At 37.6% G+C, this 22,197-nt stretch overlaps 1 protein-coding gene across 2 annotated transcripts in view; it reads right to left on the reverse strand.

The window, feature by feature from the left end:
• The window catches only part of OSTN (osteocrin), a 58,853-nt gene that overhangs the window by 22,885 nt on the left and 13,771 nt on the right, over positions 1-22,197 (reverse strand). For both annotated transcript variants that reach the window (XM_081302047.1, XM_081302048.1), the window contains exons 2-3: positions 20,828-20,926; positions 18,440-18,654 (exon numbers count right to left, since the gene is read on the reverse strand). In XM_081302047.1, the coding sequence (XP_081158173.1) occupies positions 18,440-18,654; positions 20,828-20,926 (314 nt within the window). The remainder of the gene's footprint in view (positions 1-18,439; positions 18,655-20,827; positions 20,927-22,197) is intronic.

The following is a 22,197-nucleotide window of genomic DNA, read 5'->3' on the forward strand; positions in this document are numbered from 1 at the left end:
AACTTGAAAAGAGTCTAGCCAACTCAGATAGGCTGGTTAAGAATCACGAGAAAAACATCCAAGAGATTTTGGATAACTTAAAAAAACCAAACTTACGAGTCATCGGGATAGAGGAAGGCACAGAGATTCATGCCAAGGGAATGAATAACCTGCTGAATGAGATAATTACAGAAAACTTTCCAGAAATAAAAAAGGAAACAGATATACAAATTGTAGATGCATACAGGACACCGAGCACACAAAATCACAGTAGACCAACGCCAAGACACATTGTTATGAAGCTATCCAATATACAGAACAAGGAGAAAATATTAAAAGCTACAAGAGAAAAGAGACAGATTACATTTAGGGGTAAACCAATAAGGTTGACAACGGATTTTTCATCACAGACACTGAAAGCGAGAAGATCCTGGAACAATGTATTTCAAACACTGAAAGACAATGGATGCCAACCAAGAATTCTGTATCCAGCAAAATTAAGCTTCAGATATGACAACGAAAGAAAAATCTTTCATGATAAACAAAAGCTAAAAGAATTTGCAGCCAGAAAACCTGCATTGCAAAGCATTTTGAGCAAAACACTACACGAGGAAGAGATGAAAAACAATAACCAAAACCATCAGTGGGAAGTGCCTCAGTAAAGACAGAGGGCGAGGGGAAAGATAATCACGGAGAAACAAACTAAATATTAAAAAAAAAAAAAGGATAAACATTCAAACATGGATGGAAGTTCAAACCATATATCAATAGTAACTCTGAATGTTAACGGCCTAAACTCTCCAATAAAGCGACATAGGCTGGTATCATGGATTAAAAAAACAAATCCAACAATATGCTGCCTCCAGGAGACACATCTGATTGGAAGAGACATACACAGGCTGAAGGTGAAAGGATGGGAAAAAATATACCACGCACACAGTTCTCGTAAGCAAGCAGGAGTGGCCATCCTCATATCGAATAAAATCGACTTCAAGACTAAGTTAATCAAAAGGGATAAAGAAGGTCATTATATACTGTTAAAAGGAACCATTCACCAACAAGACATAACAATTATCAATATTTATGCACCAAACAATGGTGCTGCGACATTCATAAAACAAACTCTCCTCAAGTTCAAGAATCAAATAGACCACAACACAATAATTATGGGTGACTTCAACACACCTCTTTCACCGTTGGACAGATCCTCCAAACAAAAATTGAATAAAGAAACTATAGAACTCAATATCACAATCAACAACCTAGACTTAACTGACATATATAGAATATATCAACCATCATCAAATGGATATACTTTTTTCTCAGCAGCACATGGATCCTTCTCAAAAATAGACCATATATTATGCCATAGGGCAACCCTCAGTAAATATAAAGGGGTGGAGATAATACCATGCATTTTATCTGATCATAATGGAATGAAACTGGAAATCAATGATAAAAGAAGGAAGGAAAAATCCTACATCACATGGAAAATGAACAATATGTTACTGAATGATCAATGGGTTACAGAAGACATAAAGGACGAAATTAAAAAATTCTTAGAGATAAATGAAAATACAGACACAACATATCGGAATCTATGGGACACAATGAAAGCAGTTTTAAGAGGAAAATTCATCGCCTGGTGGTCATTCCTCAAAAAAAGAAAAAACCAACAAATAAATGAGCTCACACTTCACCTCAAAGCCCTGGAAAAGGAAGAGCAAAACAACAGCAAATGTAGCAGAAGGCTAGAAATAATTAAAATTAGAGCGGAAATCAATGAAATTGAAACAAAAGAAACTATTGAAAAAATTAACAAAACTAAAAGTTGGTTCTTCGAAAAATTAAATAAGATCGACAGACCTTTAGCCATGCTAACGAAGAGAAGAAGAGAGAGAACACAAATTACTAACATACGGGATGAAAAAGGCAATATTACAACAGATCCTACAGAAATACAGAAGAAAATTAGAAATTATTTTGAAAACCTATATTCCAACAAAATAGAAGATAGTGAAGACATCGATAAATTTCTTAAGTCATATGATTTGCCCAGACTGAGTCAGGAGGATACACACAATTTGAACAGACCAATATCAATGGATGAAATTGAAGAAGCCATCAAGAGACTACCAACCAAGAAAAGCCCAGGACCGGATGGATATACAGCGGAGTTTTACAAAACCTTTAAAGAAGAATTAAAACCAATACTTTTCAAGTTATTTCAGGAAATAGAAAAAGAGGGAGCTCTTCCAAACTCATTCTATGAGGCCAACATCACCCTGATTCCGAAACCAGACAAAGACACCTCAAAGAAAGAAAACTACAGACCAATATCTCTAATGAACCTAGATGCAAAAATCCTCAATAAAATTCTGGCGAATCGAATACAAAAACACATCAAAAAAATTGTGCACCATGACCAAGTAGGATTCATCCCTGGGATGCAAGGATGGTTCAACATACGGAAATCAATAAATGTTATTCACCACATCAATAGACTTAAAGATAAGAACCATATGATCATCTCGATAGATGCAGAGAAAGAATTTGACAAAGTACAGCATCCCTTTATGTTCAAAACATTAGAAAAATTAGGGATAACAGGAACCTACCTTGACATTGTAAAAGCTATCTATGCTAAGCCTCAGGCCAGCATCATTCTGAATGGACAAAAGTTGAAGGCATTCCCTCTAAAATCCGGAACAAGACAGGGATGCCCTCTATCTCCACTTCTATTCAATATAGTTCTCGAAACACTGGCCAGAGCAATTAGACAGACGAAAGAAATTAAAGGCATAAAAATTAGAAAAGAAGAACTTAAATTATCACTATTTGCAGATGACATGATTCTATACCTAGAAGACCCAAAAGAGTCTACAAAGAAACTACTGGAGCTAATAAATGAATTCAGCAAAGTGTCAGGATATAAAATCAACACGCATAAATCAAAGGCATTTCTGTATATCAGCGACAAATCTTCGGAAACGGAAATGAGGAAAAACACTCCATTCAAGATATCCTCAAAAAAAATAAAATACTTGGGAATTAACCTAACAAAAGAGGTGAAAGATTTATATAATGAAAACTACAGAACCCTAAAGAGAGAAGTTGATGAAGATCTTAGAAGATGGAAAAACATACCCTGTTCATGGATAGGCAGAACTAACATCATCAAAATGGCGATATTACCAAAAGTTCTCTATAGGTTTAATGCAATGCCAATCAAAATCCCAACGGCATATCTTGTAGAAATTGACAAAGCAATCATGAAATTCATATGGAAAAATAAAAGACCCAGAATAGCAAAAGCAATTCTAAACAGGAAGTGTGAATCAGGCGGTATAGTGATACCAGATTTCAAACTATATTACAAAGCAATAGTGACAAAAACAGCATGGTACTCGTACCAAAACAGGCAGGTGGACCAATGGTTTAGAATAGAGGACACAGAGACTGATCCACAAAGTTACAACTATCTTATATTTGATAAAGGGGCTAAAAGCATGCAATGGAGGAAGGATAGCATCTTCAACAAATGGTGTTGGGAAAACTGGAAATCCATATGCAACAAAATGAAACTGAACCCCTTTCTCTCGCCATGCACAAAAGTTAACTCAAAATGGATCCAGGAGCTTGATATCAAATCAGAAACTCTGCTTCTGATAGAAGAAAAAGTTGGATCCGATCTACAAATTGTGGGGTCGGGCTCCAAATTCCTTAATAGGACACCCATAGCACAAGAGTTAACAACAAGAATCAACAAATGGGACTTAATTAAACTTAAAAGTTTTTTCTCAGCAAGAGAAACAATAAGAGAGGTAAACAGGGAGCCTACATCCTGGGAACAAATCTTTACTCCTCACACTTCAGATAGAGCCCTAATATCCAGAGTATACAAAGAACTCAAAAAATTAGACAATAAGACAACAAATAACCCAATCAACAAATGGGCCAAGGACCTGAACAGACACTTCTCAGAGGAGGATATACAATCAATCAATAAGTACATGAAAAAATGCTCACCATCTCTAGCAGTCAGAGAAATGCAAATCAAAACCACCCTAAGATACCATTTCACTCCAGTAAGATTGGCAGCCACTATGAAGTCAAACAACAATAAGTGCTGGAGAGGCTGTGGAGAAAAGGGTACACTTGTACATTGCTGGTGGGACTGCAAATTGGTGCGGCCAATTTGGAAAGCAGTTTGGAGATTCCTGGGAAAGATGGGAATGGAACCACCATTTGACCCTGCTATTGCCCTTCTTGGACTATTCCCTGAAGACCTTAAAAGAGCATGCTACAGGGATACTGCCACATCGATGTTCATAGCAGCACAATTCACAATTGCTAGACTGTGGAACCAACCCAGATGCCCCTCAGTAGATGAATGGATAAAAAAATGTGGCATCTATACACAATGGAGTACTATGCAGCAATAAAAAATGACAAAATCATAGAATTTTCAGGGAAATGGATGGCACTAGAGCAGATTATGCTTAGTGAAGCTAGCCAATCCCTAAAAAACAAATACCAAATGTCTTCTTTGATATAATGAGAGCAACTATGAACAGAGCAGGGAGGAAGAGTAGGAAGAAAAGATTAACATTAAACAGAGACATGAGATGGGAGGGAAAGGGTGAGAAAAGGGAAATTGCATGGAAATGAAGGGAGACCCTCATTGCTATACAAAATTACATACAAGAGGTTGTGAGGGAATGGGAAAATAAACAAGGAGAGAAATGAATTACAGTAGATGGGGTAGAGAGAGAAGCTGGGAGGGGAGGGGAGGGGGGATAGTAGCGGATAGGAAAGGTAGCAGAATACAACAATTACCAATAGGACATTATGTAAAAATGTGGAGGTGTAACCGATGTGACTCTGCAAGCTGCATTTGGGGTAAAATTGGGGGTTCATAACCCACTTCAGTCCAATGTATGAAGTGGGTTATGTCAAGAGCTTTGTAATGTTGTGAACAACCAATAAAAAAAAAAAAAAAAAAAAAAAAAAAAAAAAAAAAGAAGAGGGTTTAATGTGAACAAAGCTTAAACATTAATTTCCAAATGGTCATCTCTGAATCCAAGTTCAAAACCCATTAATTAGATCTTTAACCCCAGAATCTAAATAATTGAAATTCCATAACTTGCTAAAGATAAATAAACTATTTCATGATAAAGAAAAAACAACAACAACAACAACAAAAAAAAAACATTACATAGTTCTTAATATATCATATTTCACAGTTTGATTCAAGTGGGTTATGAACTCCCATTTTTACCCCGTATACAGATTGCTGTATCACATCAGTTACACTTCCATTGATTTACATATTGCCATTCTAGTGACTGATGTATTCTGCTGTCTATCCTATTCTCTACTATCCCCCTTTCCCTCCCCTCCCCTCCCCTTTTCTCTCTCTACCTCCTCTACTGTAAATCGTTTCTTCCACTTGTATTATTTTTATCTTACCCCTCCTTTCCTCTTTTATGTAATTATGTATAACCCTGAGGATCACCTTCCAATTCCATGCAATTTCCCTTCTCTCTCCCTTTCCCTCCCACCTATCATCCCTGTTTAATGTTAATCTTCTTCTCAAGCTCTTCGTCCCTACCCTGTCCTTGGTTACTCCCCTTATATCAAAGAAGTCATTTGGCATTTGTTTTTTAAGGATTGGCTAGCTTCGCTTAGCATAATCTTCTCTAATGCCATCCATTTCCCTCCAAATTCTATGATTTTGTAATTTCTTAATGCAGAGTAATACTCCATTGTGTATAAATGCCACATTTTTTTCAATCCATTCATCTATTGAAGGGCATCTAGGTTGGTTCCACAATCTTGCTATCGTGAATTGTGCTGCTATGAACATCGATGTAGCAGTGTCCCTGTAGCATGCTCTTATTAGGTCTTTAGGGAATAGCCCGAGAAGGGGAATACCTGGGTCAAATGGTGGTTCCATTCCCAGCTTTCCAAGAAATCTCCATACTGCTTTCCAAATTGGCTGCACCAATTTGCAGTCCCACCAACAATGAACAAGTGTACCCTTTTCCCCGCATCCTCGCCAGCACTTGTTGTTGTTGGACTTCATAATGGCTGCCAATCTTACTGTAGTGAGATGGTATCTTAGGGTGGTTTTGATTTGCATTTCTCTGACTGCTAGCGATCGTGAGCATTTTTTCATGTACTTGTTGATTGATTGTATGTCCTCCTCTGAGAAGTGTCTGTTCAGGTCCTTGGCCCATTTGTTTATTGGATTATTTGTTCTCTTATTGTATAATTTTTTGAGTTCTTTGTATACTCTGGATATTAGGGCTCTATCTGAAGTGTGTGGAGTAAAGATTTATTCCCAGGATGTAGGCTCCCTGTTTATCTCTCTTATTGTTTCTTTTGCTGAGAAAAAATCTTTTTAGTTTGAGTAAGTCCCATTTGTTGATTCTAGTTGTTAACTCTTGCGCTATGGGTGTCCTATTGAGGAATTTGGAGCCCGACCCCACAGTATGTAGATCATAGCCAACATTTTCTTCTATCAAACGCCGTGTCTCTGATTTAATCCATTTTGAGTTAACTTTTGTGCATGGCGAGAGAAAAGGATTCAGTTTCATTTTGATGCAAATGGATTTCCAGTTTTCCCAGCACCATTTGTTGAAGATGCTATCTTTCCTCCATTGCATGCTTTTAGCCCCTTTATCAAATATAAGATAGTTGTAGTTTTGTGGATTGGTTACTGTGTCCTCTATTCTGTACCATTGGTCCACCCGCCGGTTTTGGTACCAGTACCATACTGTTTTTTTTACTATTGCTCTGTAGTATAGTTTGAAGTCTGGTATGGCTATACCGCCTGATTCACATTTCCTGCTTAGCATTGTTTTTGCTATTCTGGGTCTTTTATTATTCCATATGAATTTCATGATTGTTTTATCTATTTCTAAAAGAAATGCTGTTGGGATTTTGATTGGCATAGCATTGAACTTATAGAGAACTTTTGGTAATATCGCCATTTTGATGATGTTAGTTCTGCCTATCCATGAACAGGGTATATTTTTCCATCTTCTAGGATCTTCTTCAATTTCTCTCTTTAGGGTTCTGTAGTTTTCATTGTATAGGTCTTTCACCTCTTTTGTTAGGTTGATTCCCAAGTATTTTATTTTTTGGGGGGATATTGTGAATGGAGTAGTTGTCCTCATTTCTGTTTCAGAGGATTTGTCGCTGATATACAGGAATGCATTTGATTTATGCGTGTTGATTTTATATCCTGCCACTTTGCTGAATTCATTTATTAGCTCTAATAGTTTCTTTGTAGACCCTTTTGGGTCTGTTAGGTATAGAATCATATCATCTGCAAATAGTGATAATTTAAGTTCTTCTTTTCCTATTTTTATGCCTTTAATTTCTTTCGTCTGTCTAATTGCTCTGCCCAGTGTTTCGAGGACTATGTTGAATAGAAGTGGTGAGAGAGGGCATCCCTGTCTTGTACCAGATCTTAGAGGGAATGCCTTCAATTTTTCTCCATTCAGAATGATGCTGGCCTGTGGCTTATCATAGATTGCTTTTACAATGTTGAGATATGATCCTGTTATCCCTAATTTTTCTAGAGTTTTGAACATAAAGGGATGCTGTACTTTGTCGAATGCTTTTTCTGCATCTATCGAGATGATCATATGGTTCTTATTTTTAAGTCTATTGATGTGGTGAACAACATTTATTGATTTCCGTATATTGAACCAGCCTTGCATCCAAGGGATGAATCCTACTTGATCATGGTATATAATTTTCTTGATATGTTTTTGAATCCGATTCACCAGAATTTTATTGAGGATTTTTGCATCTAGGTTCATTAGAGATATTGGTCTGTAGTTTTCTTTCTTTGAAGTGTCTCTGTCTGGTTTAGGCATCAGGGTGATGTTGGCCTCGTAGAATGTATTTGGAAGTTCTCCCTCTTTTTCTATTTCCTGAAATAGCTTGAAAAGTATTGGTGTTAGTTCCTCTTTAAAGGTTTTGTAAAACTCTGCTGTATACCCATCCGGTCCTGGGCTTTTCTTAGTTGGTAGTCTTTTGATAGTTTCTTCTATTTCATCTATTGTTATTGGTCTGTTTAGGTTGTCTATATCTTCCTGACTCAATCTGGGCAGATCATATGACTTAAGAAATTTATCGATGCCTTCACTATCTTCTATTTTATTGGAGTATAAGGATTCAAAATAATTTCTGATTATCTTCTGTATTTCTGAAGTGTCTGTTGTGATATTGCCTTTTTCATCCCGTATGTAGTAATTTGGGTTCTCTCTCTTCTTATCTTCGTTAGCATGGCTAAGGGTCTGTCGATTTTATTTATTTTTTCAAAGAACCAACTTTTAGTTTTGTCAATTTTTTCAATTGTTTCTTTTGTTTCGATTTCATTAATTTCAGCTCTGATTTTAATTATTTCTTGCCTTCTACTTCTTTTGCTGTTGTTTTGCTCTTCTTTTTCTAGGATTTTGAGATGAAGTATGAGATCATTTATTTGTTGGTTTTTTCTTTTTTTAAGGAATGAGCTACAAGCAATGAATTTTCCTCTTAGAACTGCTTTCAATGTGTCCCATAGATTCCGATATGTTGTGTCTGTGTTTTCATTTAACTCTAAGAAGTTTTTAATTTCTTCCTTAATGTCTTCTATAACCCATTGATCATTAAGTAACCTATTGTTCATTCTCCAAGTGATGCATGATTTTTCCTTCCTTCTTTTATTGTTGATTTTCAGTTTCAATCCATTATGATCAGATAAGATGCATGGTATTATCTCTACTCCTTTATATTGTCTAAGAGTTGCCCTGTGACATAATATATGATCTATTTTTGAGAAAAATCCATGTGCTGCTGAGAAAAAAGTGTAACTGCTTGATGTTGGGTGGTATATTCTATATATGTCAATTAAGTCTAGGTTATTAATTGTGTTATTGAGTTCTATAGTTTCCTTATTTAACTTTTGTTTGGAAGATCTGTCCAGTGGTGAGAGAGGTGCGTTGAAGTCTCCCATGATTATTGTATGGTGGTCTATTACACTCTTGAACTTGAGAAGAGTTTGCTTGATGAACATAGCTGTACCATTGTTTGGGGCATATATATTTATGATTGTTATGTCTTGTTGGTATATTGTTCCCGTGAGCAGTATGTAGTGTCCCTCTTTATCCCTTTTGATTAACTTTGGCTTGAAATCTATTTTATTAGATATGAGTATGGACACTCCTGCTTGTTTCCGCAGTCCATATGAGTGATATGATTATTCACAACCTTTCACCTTCAGTCTATGTATATCTTTTCCTATCAAATGCGTCTCCTGTAGGCAGCATATTGTTGGGTCTTGTTTTGTGATCCATTCAACTAGCCTGTGTCTCTTAATTGGTGAGTTTAAGCCATTAACATTTAGGGTTATTATTGAGATATGGTTTGTTCCTCCAGCCATATTTGTTTATTAATGTTACTAAACCTGATTTGTTTTCCTCTTTGATTACTTTCCCCCCTTTACTGTCCTACCTCCCACTGTTGGTTTTCAATGTTAATTTCGATTTCCTCTTCCTGTAATGTTTTGCCAAGGATTTTTTGAAGAGATGGTTTTCTAGCTGCGAATTCTTTTAACTTTTGTTTATCGTGGAAGGTTTTAATTTTATCTTCCATCCTGAAGCTTAATTTCACCGGATACACGATTCTTGGTTGGAACCCATTTTCTTTCAGTGTTTGAAATATGTTATTCCAGGATCTTCTAGCTTTCAGAGTCTGTGTTGAGAGATCAGTTGTTATCCTGATTGGTTTGCCCCTAAATGTAATCTGCTTCCTTTCTCTTGTAGCTTTTATAATTCTCTCCTTATTCTGTATGTTGGGCATCTTCATTATAATGTGTCTAGGTGTGGATCTCTTATGATTTTGCACTTTCGGCGTCCTGTAGGCTTCTAGGATTTGGGATTCTGTTTCATTCTTCAAGTCTGGGAAGTTTTCTTGTATTATTTCATTGAATAGATTGTTTATTCCTTTGGTTTGGAGCTCTGTGCCTTCCTGTATCCCAATGACTCTTAAGTTTGGTCTTTTAATGTTATCCCATATTTCTTGGATGTTCTGTTCATGGTTTCTTAGCAGACTTGCTGAGCTGTCTATGTTCTTTTCAAGTTGAAATACTTTGTCTTCATTGTCTGATGTTCTATCTTCTAAGTGATCTACTCTGCTGGTAGTATTGTCAATTGAGGTTTTAAGTTGGTTTATTGCTTCCTGCATTTCTAGGATTTCTATTTGTTTGTTTTTTATTACCTCTATCTCCCTGTGAAATTGATCTTTTACTTTCTGGATTTGTTTATGTAGTTCCTTGTCAAAGTGATCTTTCATTGTCTGATTTTGCTGTCTCATGTCTTCCTTGAGACTCCAGATCATCTGAAGCATGTATATCCTGAACTCTTTATCTGACATTCCATCTGTTGCAGCTATTACCTCTTCTAAAGTTGAGTTGACCTGCATTGCTTGTGGTCCTTTCTTTCCTTGTCTTTTCATACTGCTCGCGTTTCTTTCTGCTTGGTGAAACTGTTGTGTTTTTGAAATTTTCCCCCTATTTATTTATATTGCTCTTGTATAGTTGGGAGATCTCTCTTGGAGGGCGGGTAGTGGCTGTTCTCCTCCTCTAATTAGGGTGATCTATCTACCACGCTGGTCGGTCGCAGGTCTGCCCACCCTGTGGGCGCGGGTGGCGGCTCTACCCTGCCCCCACTCCAATTGTGGTGACGTAACTACCCCGCCCTTGGGTCGTTGGTCCTGATCCGGATGTGAGCGGCAGCTCTGCTCCGCCCCTACTCCAATTGGTGTGATGTGTCTACCACGCTGGTCGGCCTCTATGCCTGTTCCGCCGGTGGGTTGCAGATCTGCCTACCTTGCGGGCTCGGGTGGCAGTTCTGCTCAGCCCCCACTCCCAGTGGGGGTACCTAACTGCCTCTCCAACGGGTCGCTGGGCCTTTTCCGGACACGGGCGGCGGCTCTGCTCCACCCCCACTCCAACCAGTGTGACGTGACTGCCTCGATGCTACTTGTCCACCACACTGGCAGGCTGCCGAGCCTGTCATGCCAGTGGGTCGCAAGTCTGCCTACCTTGCAGGCTCAGACAGCGGCTCTTCACAGCCCCCACTCCAAATGGGGTGACTTGGTTACCGCGCCGTCGGGTCGCTGGTCCTGTTCCAGGCGTGGGCGGCTACTCTCCTCGGCCCCAGCTGCAGTTGGGGTGTCGTGATACCACGCCGGCTGGTCATTTGGCCTGCTCTGGGCGCAGGTGGCAGCTCCACTCTGCCCCCCAGGCCCCCACAGCACCCAGCAGGACCCGGACCGAGAAGCAGTCCCCGCAGGTTCCCCAGCCCTGGGCCAGAGCAGCTTCGGGACTCAGAACCCGGCCTCTCCGATCCCAGCCACGCTCTGCTAGGAGCAGGCTCCACAGAGCGACCCCCGCAGATTCCCAAGCCCCAGGCCAAAACAGCCCCAGGAGATCGAGCCTGGCCACTCCAAACTCTCCCAGCTCGGTGCACGCTCCGCTAGGAGCAGGGTCAAAGACGCAGTCCCTGCTGGCTCCCCAGCCCCGGGCCAAAACTGTTCCGAGACTCAGAGCCCAGCCGCCCCTCAGCGCACGTTCCACTTGGTGCTGGCCTCAGCATGCAGTCCCCGCAGGTTCCCCAGCCCTGGGCTAAAGCAGCTTCAGGAGCCAGAACCCGGCCTCTCTGATCCCAGCCACGCTCTTCTAGGAGCAGGCTCCACAGAGCGACCCCCGCGGGTTCCCCAGCCCCAGACCAAAGCAGCCCCGGGCGCCCGAGCCTGGCCGCTCCAAACTCTCCCAGCTCGGTGCATGCTCCGCTAGGAGCAGGGTCAAAGACGCAGTCTCCGCGGGCTCCCTAGCCCCAGGCCAAAACTGTTCCGGGAGTCAGAGCCCAGCCGCCCCTCAGCGCACGTTCCACTTGGAGCTGGCTTCAGCACGCAGTCCCTGCAGGTTCCCCAGCCCTGGGCCAAAGCAGCCCGGGGAGCCAGAATCCGGCCGCTCAAAGTCCGGCGCATGCCTTGCCAGGAGCGAGCCCCGAAGAGTATTCTCCTCAGGTTCTCCTGTCCCGAGCCTGAGCGATCTGTCTTCGAGACGCAGGCAAGTACCAGCCTGAAATCACCTGTTCCGTAGTTGAATGAGCTGAGATCAGTAGAAAACAGGGATGATTACATCAGCTCTCCAAGATGGCGGCTGCTGTCCTCCTCCGTGGTCCAACCGGTGTCGAGAATCAAACTGGACCGCTTCTCTCCTCTGTCTCAAAGCCGGAACTCAGCACTAAGCACGGCCAGTGCACCGCAGGCAGGAGCCCCCAGAATCCGCATCGCTGTACTCCCGCTCCGGTACCTTGCCGCTACCCAGCGCGTGCCCTGGACTCCATCCGCGGGGCGGTCCGCCGACCAGGCTCTGCTACCCTCCGTGCGGAGAAATCGCCCGCGACCGAGCCCCCACAGCTGAATTCCGTGCGCTGGAAATCCGTCCTCTAGATTCTGGAGCACCTCAATTTCACTGGAAATTCCCAACAAGGTAGCCTTCAGCCGTTTCACCTCGTCTTTCTCCCGCACGGTGACGTGGCGCACTGGGGTGATGCACTCCCAATGCCGCCATCTTTCCAGACCCAAGACTCAGGGTTTTTTAGAGGGCAGCTATGTACTAATATAATTCAGGGGTCTACAAATGTGGATGGACAAAGGTTGCTTTTTTTTTTTACTTTTATTAACCTGTAATTAAAATACAATACTTCAATTATGAAAATAAGGAACAAATTCCAACAGTATTTAGTTCCACCTGGACCTTTGTGACAATTGGATATCAAAATACTGTCAGACTACATTTTAGTTGTTATAAATACTTTGAAATGTTTTTTATGGTCCATTTCTTGAAATTATTATTGGTTTTAGATCCATTTCTAAATCTTGTTATTTTGTGTATTAATAATCATATATGTTAATATACTACAAGTTAATAATTCTGTTTCTAATTTGTAATGGTTGAATTCTTGTGAATTCTACCCATTCAAAAGTGATATATGAGATAGATGATATAGACTTCTTCAAAGTTCCCAAGTGACGTATGGCAGAAAAAGCTTATGAATCCCTGGGTTGAGTTATCGGTGCAATTGTTAGGACTAGAGAATGGATGACAGAAATCAGTTACCTTCTCTCCGTCAGTAAGAAGATTGAGAAAGTTTGTTTGAGAAGGAGAAAAATGTATGGTATGCACCTGAAAACCACGGGTGTTTATAAGCAAATCAGAAAATATGTAGATTCATACATATTAAAGTAATAAATTCCCAGCCTTGTGAAAAATCAAAAAATAAATACTGGACCAAAACTATCATTTCATCTATTGAGATAAAGGTGCAGGCAAATAATCCTTAGTAGAGATCTCCCGTGTAAAATTACTGTAGTTTTAAACTATATCATTGTTACTAAATATGTAAAGATATCTATTTTAGTCCTGTGCCTCTATTATACATGTTTAATGATATTTAAATATCTTTGTAATGTAAAATATTAACCTTGAATATTTTAAAATTTTTATATACCACAAGAAGTCTAAAATTATTTTACTAAAACTCAAGGAGTATAGAAATATGTTATGTAATATTTATTATTTATCTCCTCTAGTTTTCCACCTCTCTAATTTACAAACTAAATTTAATTTTTGCTTTAAGACTAAGATCAGGAATTCTTGTAAAAAACATGAATGCTGCAGCAATATCTCATAGGAAATGCAATTGGAGTTTAATTTGAATGCACAAAGTATCAGCTATCATACAAAAATATATAAAAATATAAAGAATTTAGTTTAGAAAAAAAATTGTTCAACTTTTCAAGCTCAGGGGTCAGTCTGTGCAAATGCCTTTTGCTCTCTTTAACTTGCTAAACTTCTGGAAATAGTTGGAGGTGAAGGTGAAGGCAGAGAAAAGGGGACAAGATAAAGATCATCAATTATTCTACTAAAATCCTTTCTAGTTGTTATCGTTTGGATATGAAGTTTCTCTAAAAGCTCCTGTTCATGAAGGAATACTCAGAGGTAAATGATTAAATTATGAGAGCTGTAACCTAATTGGCCCATCCTAGTTTGCTGGCTGACTGGGTGGTAACTCTAGAAAGGTGGGGAACAGCTAGAGGAGTTGGGTCACTGAGGTTGTGTCCTGGAAGAGTGTGTCTTATCTTTGGCCCCTTCTCCCCTCCCTCCTTCTCAATGTTTCCTTACCCTTCCAAGACCCCAGCAACTTGACTCTGCTGGGCCCTTCCTTCATGAAGTGCTGTATCACCTTGGGTCCAGAGTAATGGAGTTTTGCCTCCTCTAAATTGTTCTTGTTGGATATTTTGGTTACAGTGATGCAAAAGCTGGCTAAAACACTCTGTTCATACAATATTGGGTGGCACTTTTCAATATGGCTCCAGGAATAGAATGAAGCTATAGGAGCTTTGCATTGCACATTCCAGAGTGCATCCCAACACACACCATCCCTGTGTGACCCCAACTCTCCTTCATTATTTCATTTATAATTCAGCTTTTTTTCTTATTTCCTAACATCAAACCCACTCCATGCTATTCAGTTCTCCCAATACGACACCCCAAATATTGAAGTCTCTAAGCTATCTCTTACATGATTTTCTCTTCACAGAACAATGTTCCTAATTCCTCCAAAATGTCAAGAATATTACTTATTCATGTCAAAATTTGTTCTTATTACTGAATTTAAAATTTTATATTTTTTCTATCATTTATTGAAAATTATTCACAAATATGCACAATATTGTCAAATAGTAATTTTTCTCCTCCGTTTGTTCCCACAAAACTTCTCTTTCAGATTTTTTTTATTATTTTAAAATTTGTACTCAGCTTTAGTAAGGCATAATCCACAAATAAAATTGTATATATTTATGGTGTAAATATAATGTGACATTTTGATACATATATGCATTATAAAATGATTAAATCAAGTTAATTAATATATGCATCACCTCACATAGTTAAACATTAAAAATATACTCTATTAGCAATTTAAAAATATATAATACATTAATATTAGCTGTAATCACCATGTTGTACAATAGATCTCCAGGACTTATTCATCTTGTATAACTGAAACTTTGAACCCTTCAACCAACACCTGTACCAATATTGAATGGCAATATTGGATGGCAAAATGTTTTTAAAAAACAATTTTTTTTTTGTACCAGGGATTGAGCCCAGGGGTACTTAACCACTGGGCCACATAATATTTTATTTAGAGCCAGGGTGTCCCTGAGTTGCTTAGGGCCTCACTGAGTTGCTGAGGCTGGCTTTGAACCTGGAATCCTCTTGCCTCAGCCTTCTGAGTTATCGGGACTACAGTGTGCACCACCAGGCCTGGCAGTTTGACTTTTTCTTTTTGATTCCATATATGTCCCACAAAACTTATTAGATTAAATTTTATGTTACAATTGTTTATTCTACTCTCCATATATTTGTGTTCTATTCTGAGTTATTTCTTTATAATAGATTTATTTATCTTTTTTCCTGGTCCAATCTGCTATTTATCTCATTGTTTAGTTTTCAAAAATATCTGTTGTAAAATATTTCAAACACATATCAGAATAAATAGTTTAATGAACCCCTCTGAACTCATCAATCTGTTGAGAGCCACAGCCAAAGGGGCCCCAGCAAACTTCCAGCTGCCAGCAAACTTCAGACTGCCAGCTGATGATTGGCTCACAGCGGCCCCAGCAACATCTAGCTGATTGGCTTCTCTGCGGTGATGTTCATTGGGCTGTTTCCCTGCCCTTCAGACTGCCAGCTGATGATTGGCTCACAGCGGCCCCAGCAACATCTAGCTGATTGGCTCCTCTGCGGTGATGTTCATTGGGGGACTTCTTTGGCTCCGCCCACACAACCCAGCCAATCAGCCTCAAGAGCAGGAGGATTGTGGGAGGTGGTGAGGTTTGTGTGGGGGTGAGAGGCTTGGGGGAAGCCAGTGGTGGCAGTTGGGCTCTGAGGGTTTTTTCCTGAGGAGCTGTTTTGTTTGGCGTTTGTAGTTCTAAAAATAAAGTTAGTTTCTTTTGACAAGTGGCTCCTGAATTGTGCCCAGCCAGACTGCGGCATCAATCTAAGACAATTGCCAATTTATTGTGAATCTTGCTGTATCTGGGTCCACTTCTGCTTCTGTATTATTTGGAAGCAACTTTCAGATAAATAAACAAATAAACACTATCCCAGTTACACTGGTCTTTTTCACAGTAGTGAGAAAGCAGTACTTAGTAGAAAACATACTTTGAATTTTGAATTTTTATCTTTTTCTGGACAGAAGATTTTCGGCAGAATACTTTGTAGCAATAGCAAGCTACTGCTTCTAATGAGACACTTGATCATAAGCATAAATAAGCAATATTCTACTATATACTGTGTTGCTCATTATGCTGTTCAGTAGGTGGGATGTATTAAATGCATTTGGACTAGTGAGATTTTCCTCTTCTGTTGGGTTTATCAAGATGTAACCCCATCATAAGCCGAGGAGCATCTGCACTTTCAATTTAATTATTTTTCTGAGGTGTCTCTCATTTTGAATGATGGTATCATTTTCCTATTTGAAAGTAAATAATAATTACTTAATATCAAATAGTTATACTGCTTACATTTGCAACTGTCATTTACATATGTTAACTTATAAAAAGATTATTGTTCAAATCAGGCTGTAATTAAAAGAAATTGTTAATGCTTAATAAGTCTTTTAGGTCTACTTTAATCTCTAGAATCCCCTTTGCTGTCCATCTCATTTTTTCCTATTATTTCTTGAAGAAACCGGATTATTTGTCCTGTAGTTTCTCACCATCTGGATTTTGCTCTTTGCATCTTTGTAGTGTTTCTGAAACCATTCCTGTCTTCTATGGTTCCTGAACATTGCTTGGTGGATCTGGAGGCAAGACTACCTTTATTTATTTATTTGTTTGTTTGTATGTTTGTTTGTTTTCTGGCAACAGTCTCTTATGTGGGGCTGGCTTCTTTCATCAGGAGGCATGTAATGACTTGCTGTTTCCCCTTGTGGATGCTGGCAGTGTTCAAAAATCATTGTCTACATCCAATGTCCATTAGGGTATGCAAAATAGAGACATCCTAATTCTGTCATTCCTTCTTTATTTATTAGAGAGAACAATTCTATAAAAGATTTCTACCGCATCAGCTAATCTTATCATTTCCTGATTATTTTAGCTACAAAGATTTAAAGAGAAAATTTCATGTCTACTGTCAGTAGTGGAGTTCTCAAAAGAAAGATTAATGTTATCCCCATTTAGAAGTTTTTAAAGCAATGAACTGAAAATTAATATTCTGTAAAGATGACCTATTAGACTTTAAAATATCATTTTAATACACAGATTTATGCTGATTTGGTGTACTGTATTTAATGTCTTATTTAAAGCTAAGATTCTCATATTTTAGATCCTTTTGACTGACCATCATAATAGCATGCTTCCTTGCCATCAGGGTTCTCAAGACAGTTAGATAAAAGATAGACAATAAAAAAAGAAAACTTAGGGAATTTAGGGAGAAATATGATATTTAGGGTAAGAAAAGGAATCCTAGTAGATTTTACAGAGAATTTGGTATGATAATTGGGTGGTATCTTGTGCCTTTGCTAATATAAAATTTATTACACAAGGAACAGATATTGGGAGCATAGAAAATAAATTAAATCTGGAATCACTGCTGTAAAGTCATTTGCTGATTCTTTAATTATGGGTTAATTAAGGGAGATCAGTAATTGAGGGAGATGCATTTATTCTAATTCTTTTATGTTGATTAAAATATCACAATGCACTTTAATTTGATTATCATGTTTAATTTTTTTTACAGAGGTAGGTAATCAGACCCATTTTGTAGACAAATAAGCTGAGGATTACAGAGGGTAAGCTACTTTTAAAGTCTCCAGGCAAGAAAAGAGCAGAAATTTGACTTAAATACCTGTTTTCTCACTCCAAGTTCTGAGAGCTCTTCATTATTTCTTGGTAGAGGAAAATGCATTAATTCACATATTTTTGAAAACTTTGTGTTGAGGATAAAAATAATGATATTCTGAATGCTTCTATTAAGTAGAAGACTCAGGTGATCAGAACATTTATCCCACTATGCACATGTTCTCCTTCACTTTGCAAATGCAAACATGTCTTACAAGAGCCATGGTATACATGTGTGTGAGGATCCTCCTCAGGGAACATTCTGACAGGAAAGCTAATGCACACTGTAGCTAGAGGTCATTTTGTTCCTTAATCACTTACTTCCAAATTCATACTATTAAACCCACAAGTTTAATACTCTGTCAAATCTGTTTGCATAGAATTTTTTCACTGTATTTTTTTTACATTTAATTCTCTTTACTTTGGAGCCCAGAATGAAAGGATTAGAGAGTGCAGATTTACCTTCTCCAAAAAGCTCGCTTACCTCTGTTTAACTTTATGATCTGCAGAGCCCGCTGAGAGCCTGTCTAGGGGAGACCCAAAGCCAGAAAAGCTCCTTTTCTTCTTTGTCTCTGTCACGTCGTTCTCCAAAGATACCAGCTCATCAAGGAGCAAGAGTTTTGCAGTCAGGTCAGTGGCTGACTTCTCTTCTCGGACTGTGGGTGGTGACTGCAAATCTGTGACTCCAGAATCAAAGGCCTGTAGAGTAGACAAAGGTGATTCTACTCTTTAGATGAAGAAACCCAAATTAGGTAAAGTTAGTGGACACTTCCTGTGTTTAGATGACATCCCTTTTGTGTAACGTTCTATACTTTCTCATGGAATTATGTTTCTCACAGAAAGCTAAAACTTTGGAGAAGGAAACATATAAAGGTACTATATATATATATATATATATATATATATATATATATATATATATAAGAAAACAGACAAAACAAAAATTCCAGGCTTGTCTCTAAAAATTGAACATATTCTGATTATTCTTTTGATTTTGTACCACTAAGAATTGAATTCTTGCTTATCATTCTTAGAATGCTTTATCTATACCTTTTTCATCATCATATCTATTACATTTTATTTTACTTATATTAGATGGCTTACAACACATTTGTACTCCTTATTAGATTATAAATAACTTGAGGACAATGATTATCTGATTAATCTTTTATTTGTTCTATTCAATGCATAGCCCAGTATTTTACTCAGAGTTAGTACTCAATAAATAACTTATGAATATTTATTGGATGAACTCTCTCAAAAAAAAAAAACAAAACCAAAACTAAATCTCTTGCTGCTTCCCTTTAGTCACTCATTCGTTATTTATTTATAAAACCTATTAAAAGCCCAATCTATGCCAGGCTCTGCATTACATTGAAGGGATACAAAAATGAAGAAAATTTAGCACTTGCATGTCCAGGGACTAAACTTCTTCATCCATGCAATTTATTCACAATCTGTGAGTGTCTACAATGCATGATAACTAACCCAATTTAATGTCAAAGTCTAGGATAAAATTTCTTGTTTGCTTAGATGTTACTATATATTGTCACTTTGTACTTCATCCAAGTCATAATATAGGTGTGGATGCTCAGATTGTGAAGTCTGTTTTGTTTTTTTTCCTTTCTGGGACCCAGCAAAACAAAACAAAACAAATCCTCTGCTCCTATTAACCATCCCTATCAATCTGCTGTACAAGAAACACTGCTTCTTTTTAAGAGCCTGAGAATATTTCTCTAAGGGAGTAAACTAGCTTCAGGGGCTTTCTTCCTTTCCTCTCTCACTTCCATCACATTTTTCCATTTGCCTCACTCTTGGTCACAACATAGAAACTGAAGAAGAGATGGAATGTCAGAAAGAAACCCCAAAGAGCAGGAGACAGACCTTCAAAGGCAAAGATCTTACATTATCTCCAAAGCAGCCTTCACAAAATATTCTTCGAATTAATATATATACAAAGTAGAGTTTTGTTTCTTTAATATACCCTTAATTCTGCAGGGGGTGGGGGAGTGAGCTATAGAATTCATGTAAGACTAAACCTTTTGTAAGATGCATTTCAAATCCTCACTTTAGGTTATTTAAGAAGTACAGAGAATACATGTTTCTCATAAGATCACACTTAATTTGATCTTGAGTTTTTTCTGTGTGGAGATGTCCTCATATTTGCTTTTCTTTGTACTGTGGTCAAGACATAAAGAAAACATTTATACTGTAATAAAAATACACAAAATTTGGAATGCAAACAACTTCAAACTGATTTAATTAAAACTGGTAGAGCTGTGGGCGGTGGTGCACACCTGCAATCCTAGCAGATCAGGAGGCTAAGGCACAACTTCAAGATCAGCCTTGGCAATTTGGTAAGATCTTAAGCAACTTACCAAGACCCTATGTCAAAAGAAAAATTAAAAAGGAAAGGGACTGAGGATATGGCTCAGCAGTTAAGTGTTCCTGGGTTCAATTCCCAGTACCAATTGAAAAAAAAAAAAGAAAGAAAGAAAGAAAAAAATGTGGTAGAAATTATATATATATATATATATATATATATATATATATATATATATTTAATAATGCTTTCTACTTTAAGGAATACAAGTGTTTCTTATTTTGAGTTACTTTTAATGTTGAAAATATGTGACTTGCTCTGAATTTGCTTTGAAGGTTAATAATCATTACTATTTACATTTAAAGTTCTCAATCTTGAATACCATTGGCAAAACAAACAAACAAAAAAAAGCAATAGCAAAAACACCTATTTCCTTGACTTTGTGTTATCAGAATATATCCCTATATTTTAGCTGTGCCTCCTGACTATAGTAAAAATAGCTTGTGTTCATAAAAATGTTGATAAAGTCTTTCAAGGTAGTTTCCTTACCTCTGTTGCTGCATCCACCGAGAGCACTTTTCCTGAGCTCCACAATATCAAAGACACAGCCAGGATGAAATGTGCACTTGCCAGTCTCCAGTCCAGCATCTAAGGGTCATGTAGATCAAGGTTAGCATTGATTAGTTTTGAATAGAAATATAGAGAAAACATCTCCTAAGAAGTATGTTACATGCACATGATAAGCCAAATTATTCACTTCTGTGTATTGGAGTGTATTTCTACAAAACTTAAATAATACTCAATAGAAGCTGTCAGTCTTCCAGATTGAATTCAATCAAGTCTTCATTTCCACGGAAACCTAGATTGGGTTTGTATAGCTATAATAATAATAATAATAATTTAATTCAAAGAAACCTGAGGTCTGAGAAATTTATATAACTTTATTCTTTGTCTAATACAGAGAATAAAGCCTCATGTACCTAAGGAGAAATATGTAAAATTGGCAAGGTAAAAGAGAAAAAGGCCTGATGGGTTCTGAATCAGACAGAATGTGGTGTATCTGAAAGTATTTACATTAAAAAAAATTAAAAAATTATATTTTTATTATGTCAGAATTTTTATGCAAGTTTCAAAGTGTACATATAGAAAAAATAGTGAAATTTCAATACAAAATGTTAAAATTCCATGTCCAATCTAATAAAATCAAAAGACAAATTACAAAATGGAAGATATTATTAATAAATATATAAAAGAAAAAATAGAATTTGGAGCATGTAAATAAGTCTGATAAATAAATTTAAAATATAGACACACAACTAAATAAAAATGGCCAAAATTATAAATGGAGATTTCATAGAAAAGGAGAGAAGTTAATGGAAAATAAACATCCCATAATATATATAGCCTATTTAACATAAATAAAAAGAGAAATGATATACCATTTACACAATAAGATCAGCAAGAAATTTAAGATACCACTGCATATGTTTAGAATAATGCTAGAAAAAAGAAAATATAAAAAATGCTGATGGATTTGGAAATGGATCCTTCCATTTGAAAAAAATTGGGCATAAGGATTGAAAATTATCATGCAATACCTATGATCTTTTATTTTGTTTCTGGGTATATATTTCTGAGAAACTCTTATAAGCTTATTAGGAAGTCTGGAAGTCCAAACCCTTATAGTAGTAAAAAGCTGGAATCAACCCAAGTGGTCCATTCGAAAGATGAGGATTTGTCAATTGAAATTTATTTATACTATGGATTTAAAGAAAATGATTTAGATATACTTTTATTTACCATTGAATTTTTAAATGTATTTGTGGATTTCATTAAAACTGGGAGTGGGGAGTATAGAACAATACATGTGTTATGATTTGGATGTGAAGTGTCCAAAAAGCTCTTGTGTGAGACAATGA

The sequence above is a fragment of the Spermophilus citellus genome, assembly GCF_964194105.1.
Source record: "Spermophilus citellus genome assembly, chromosome: 7".
NCBI lineage: Eukaryota > Metazoa > Chordata > Mammalia > Rodentia > Sciuridae > Spermophilus > Spermophilus citellus.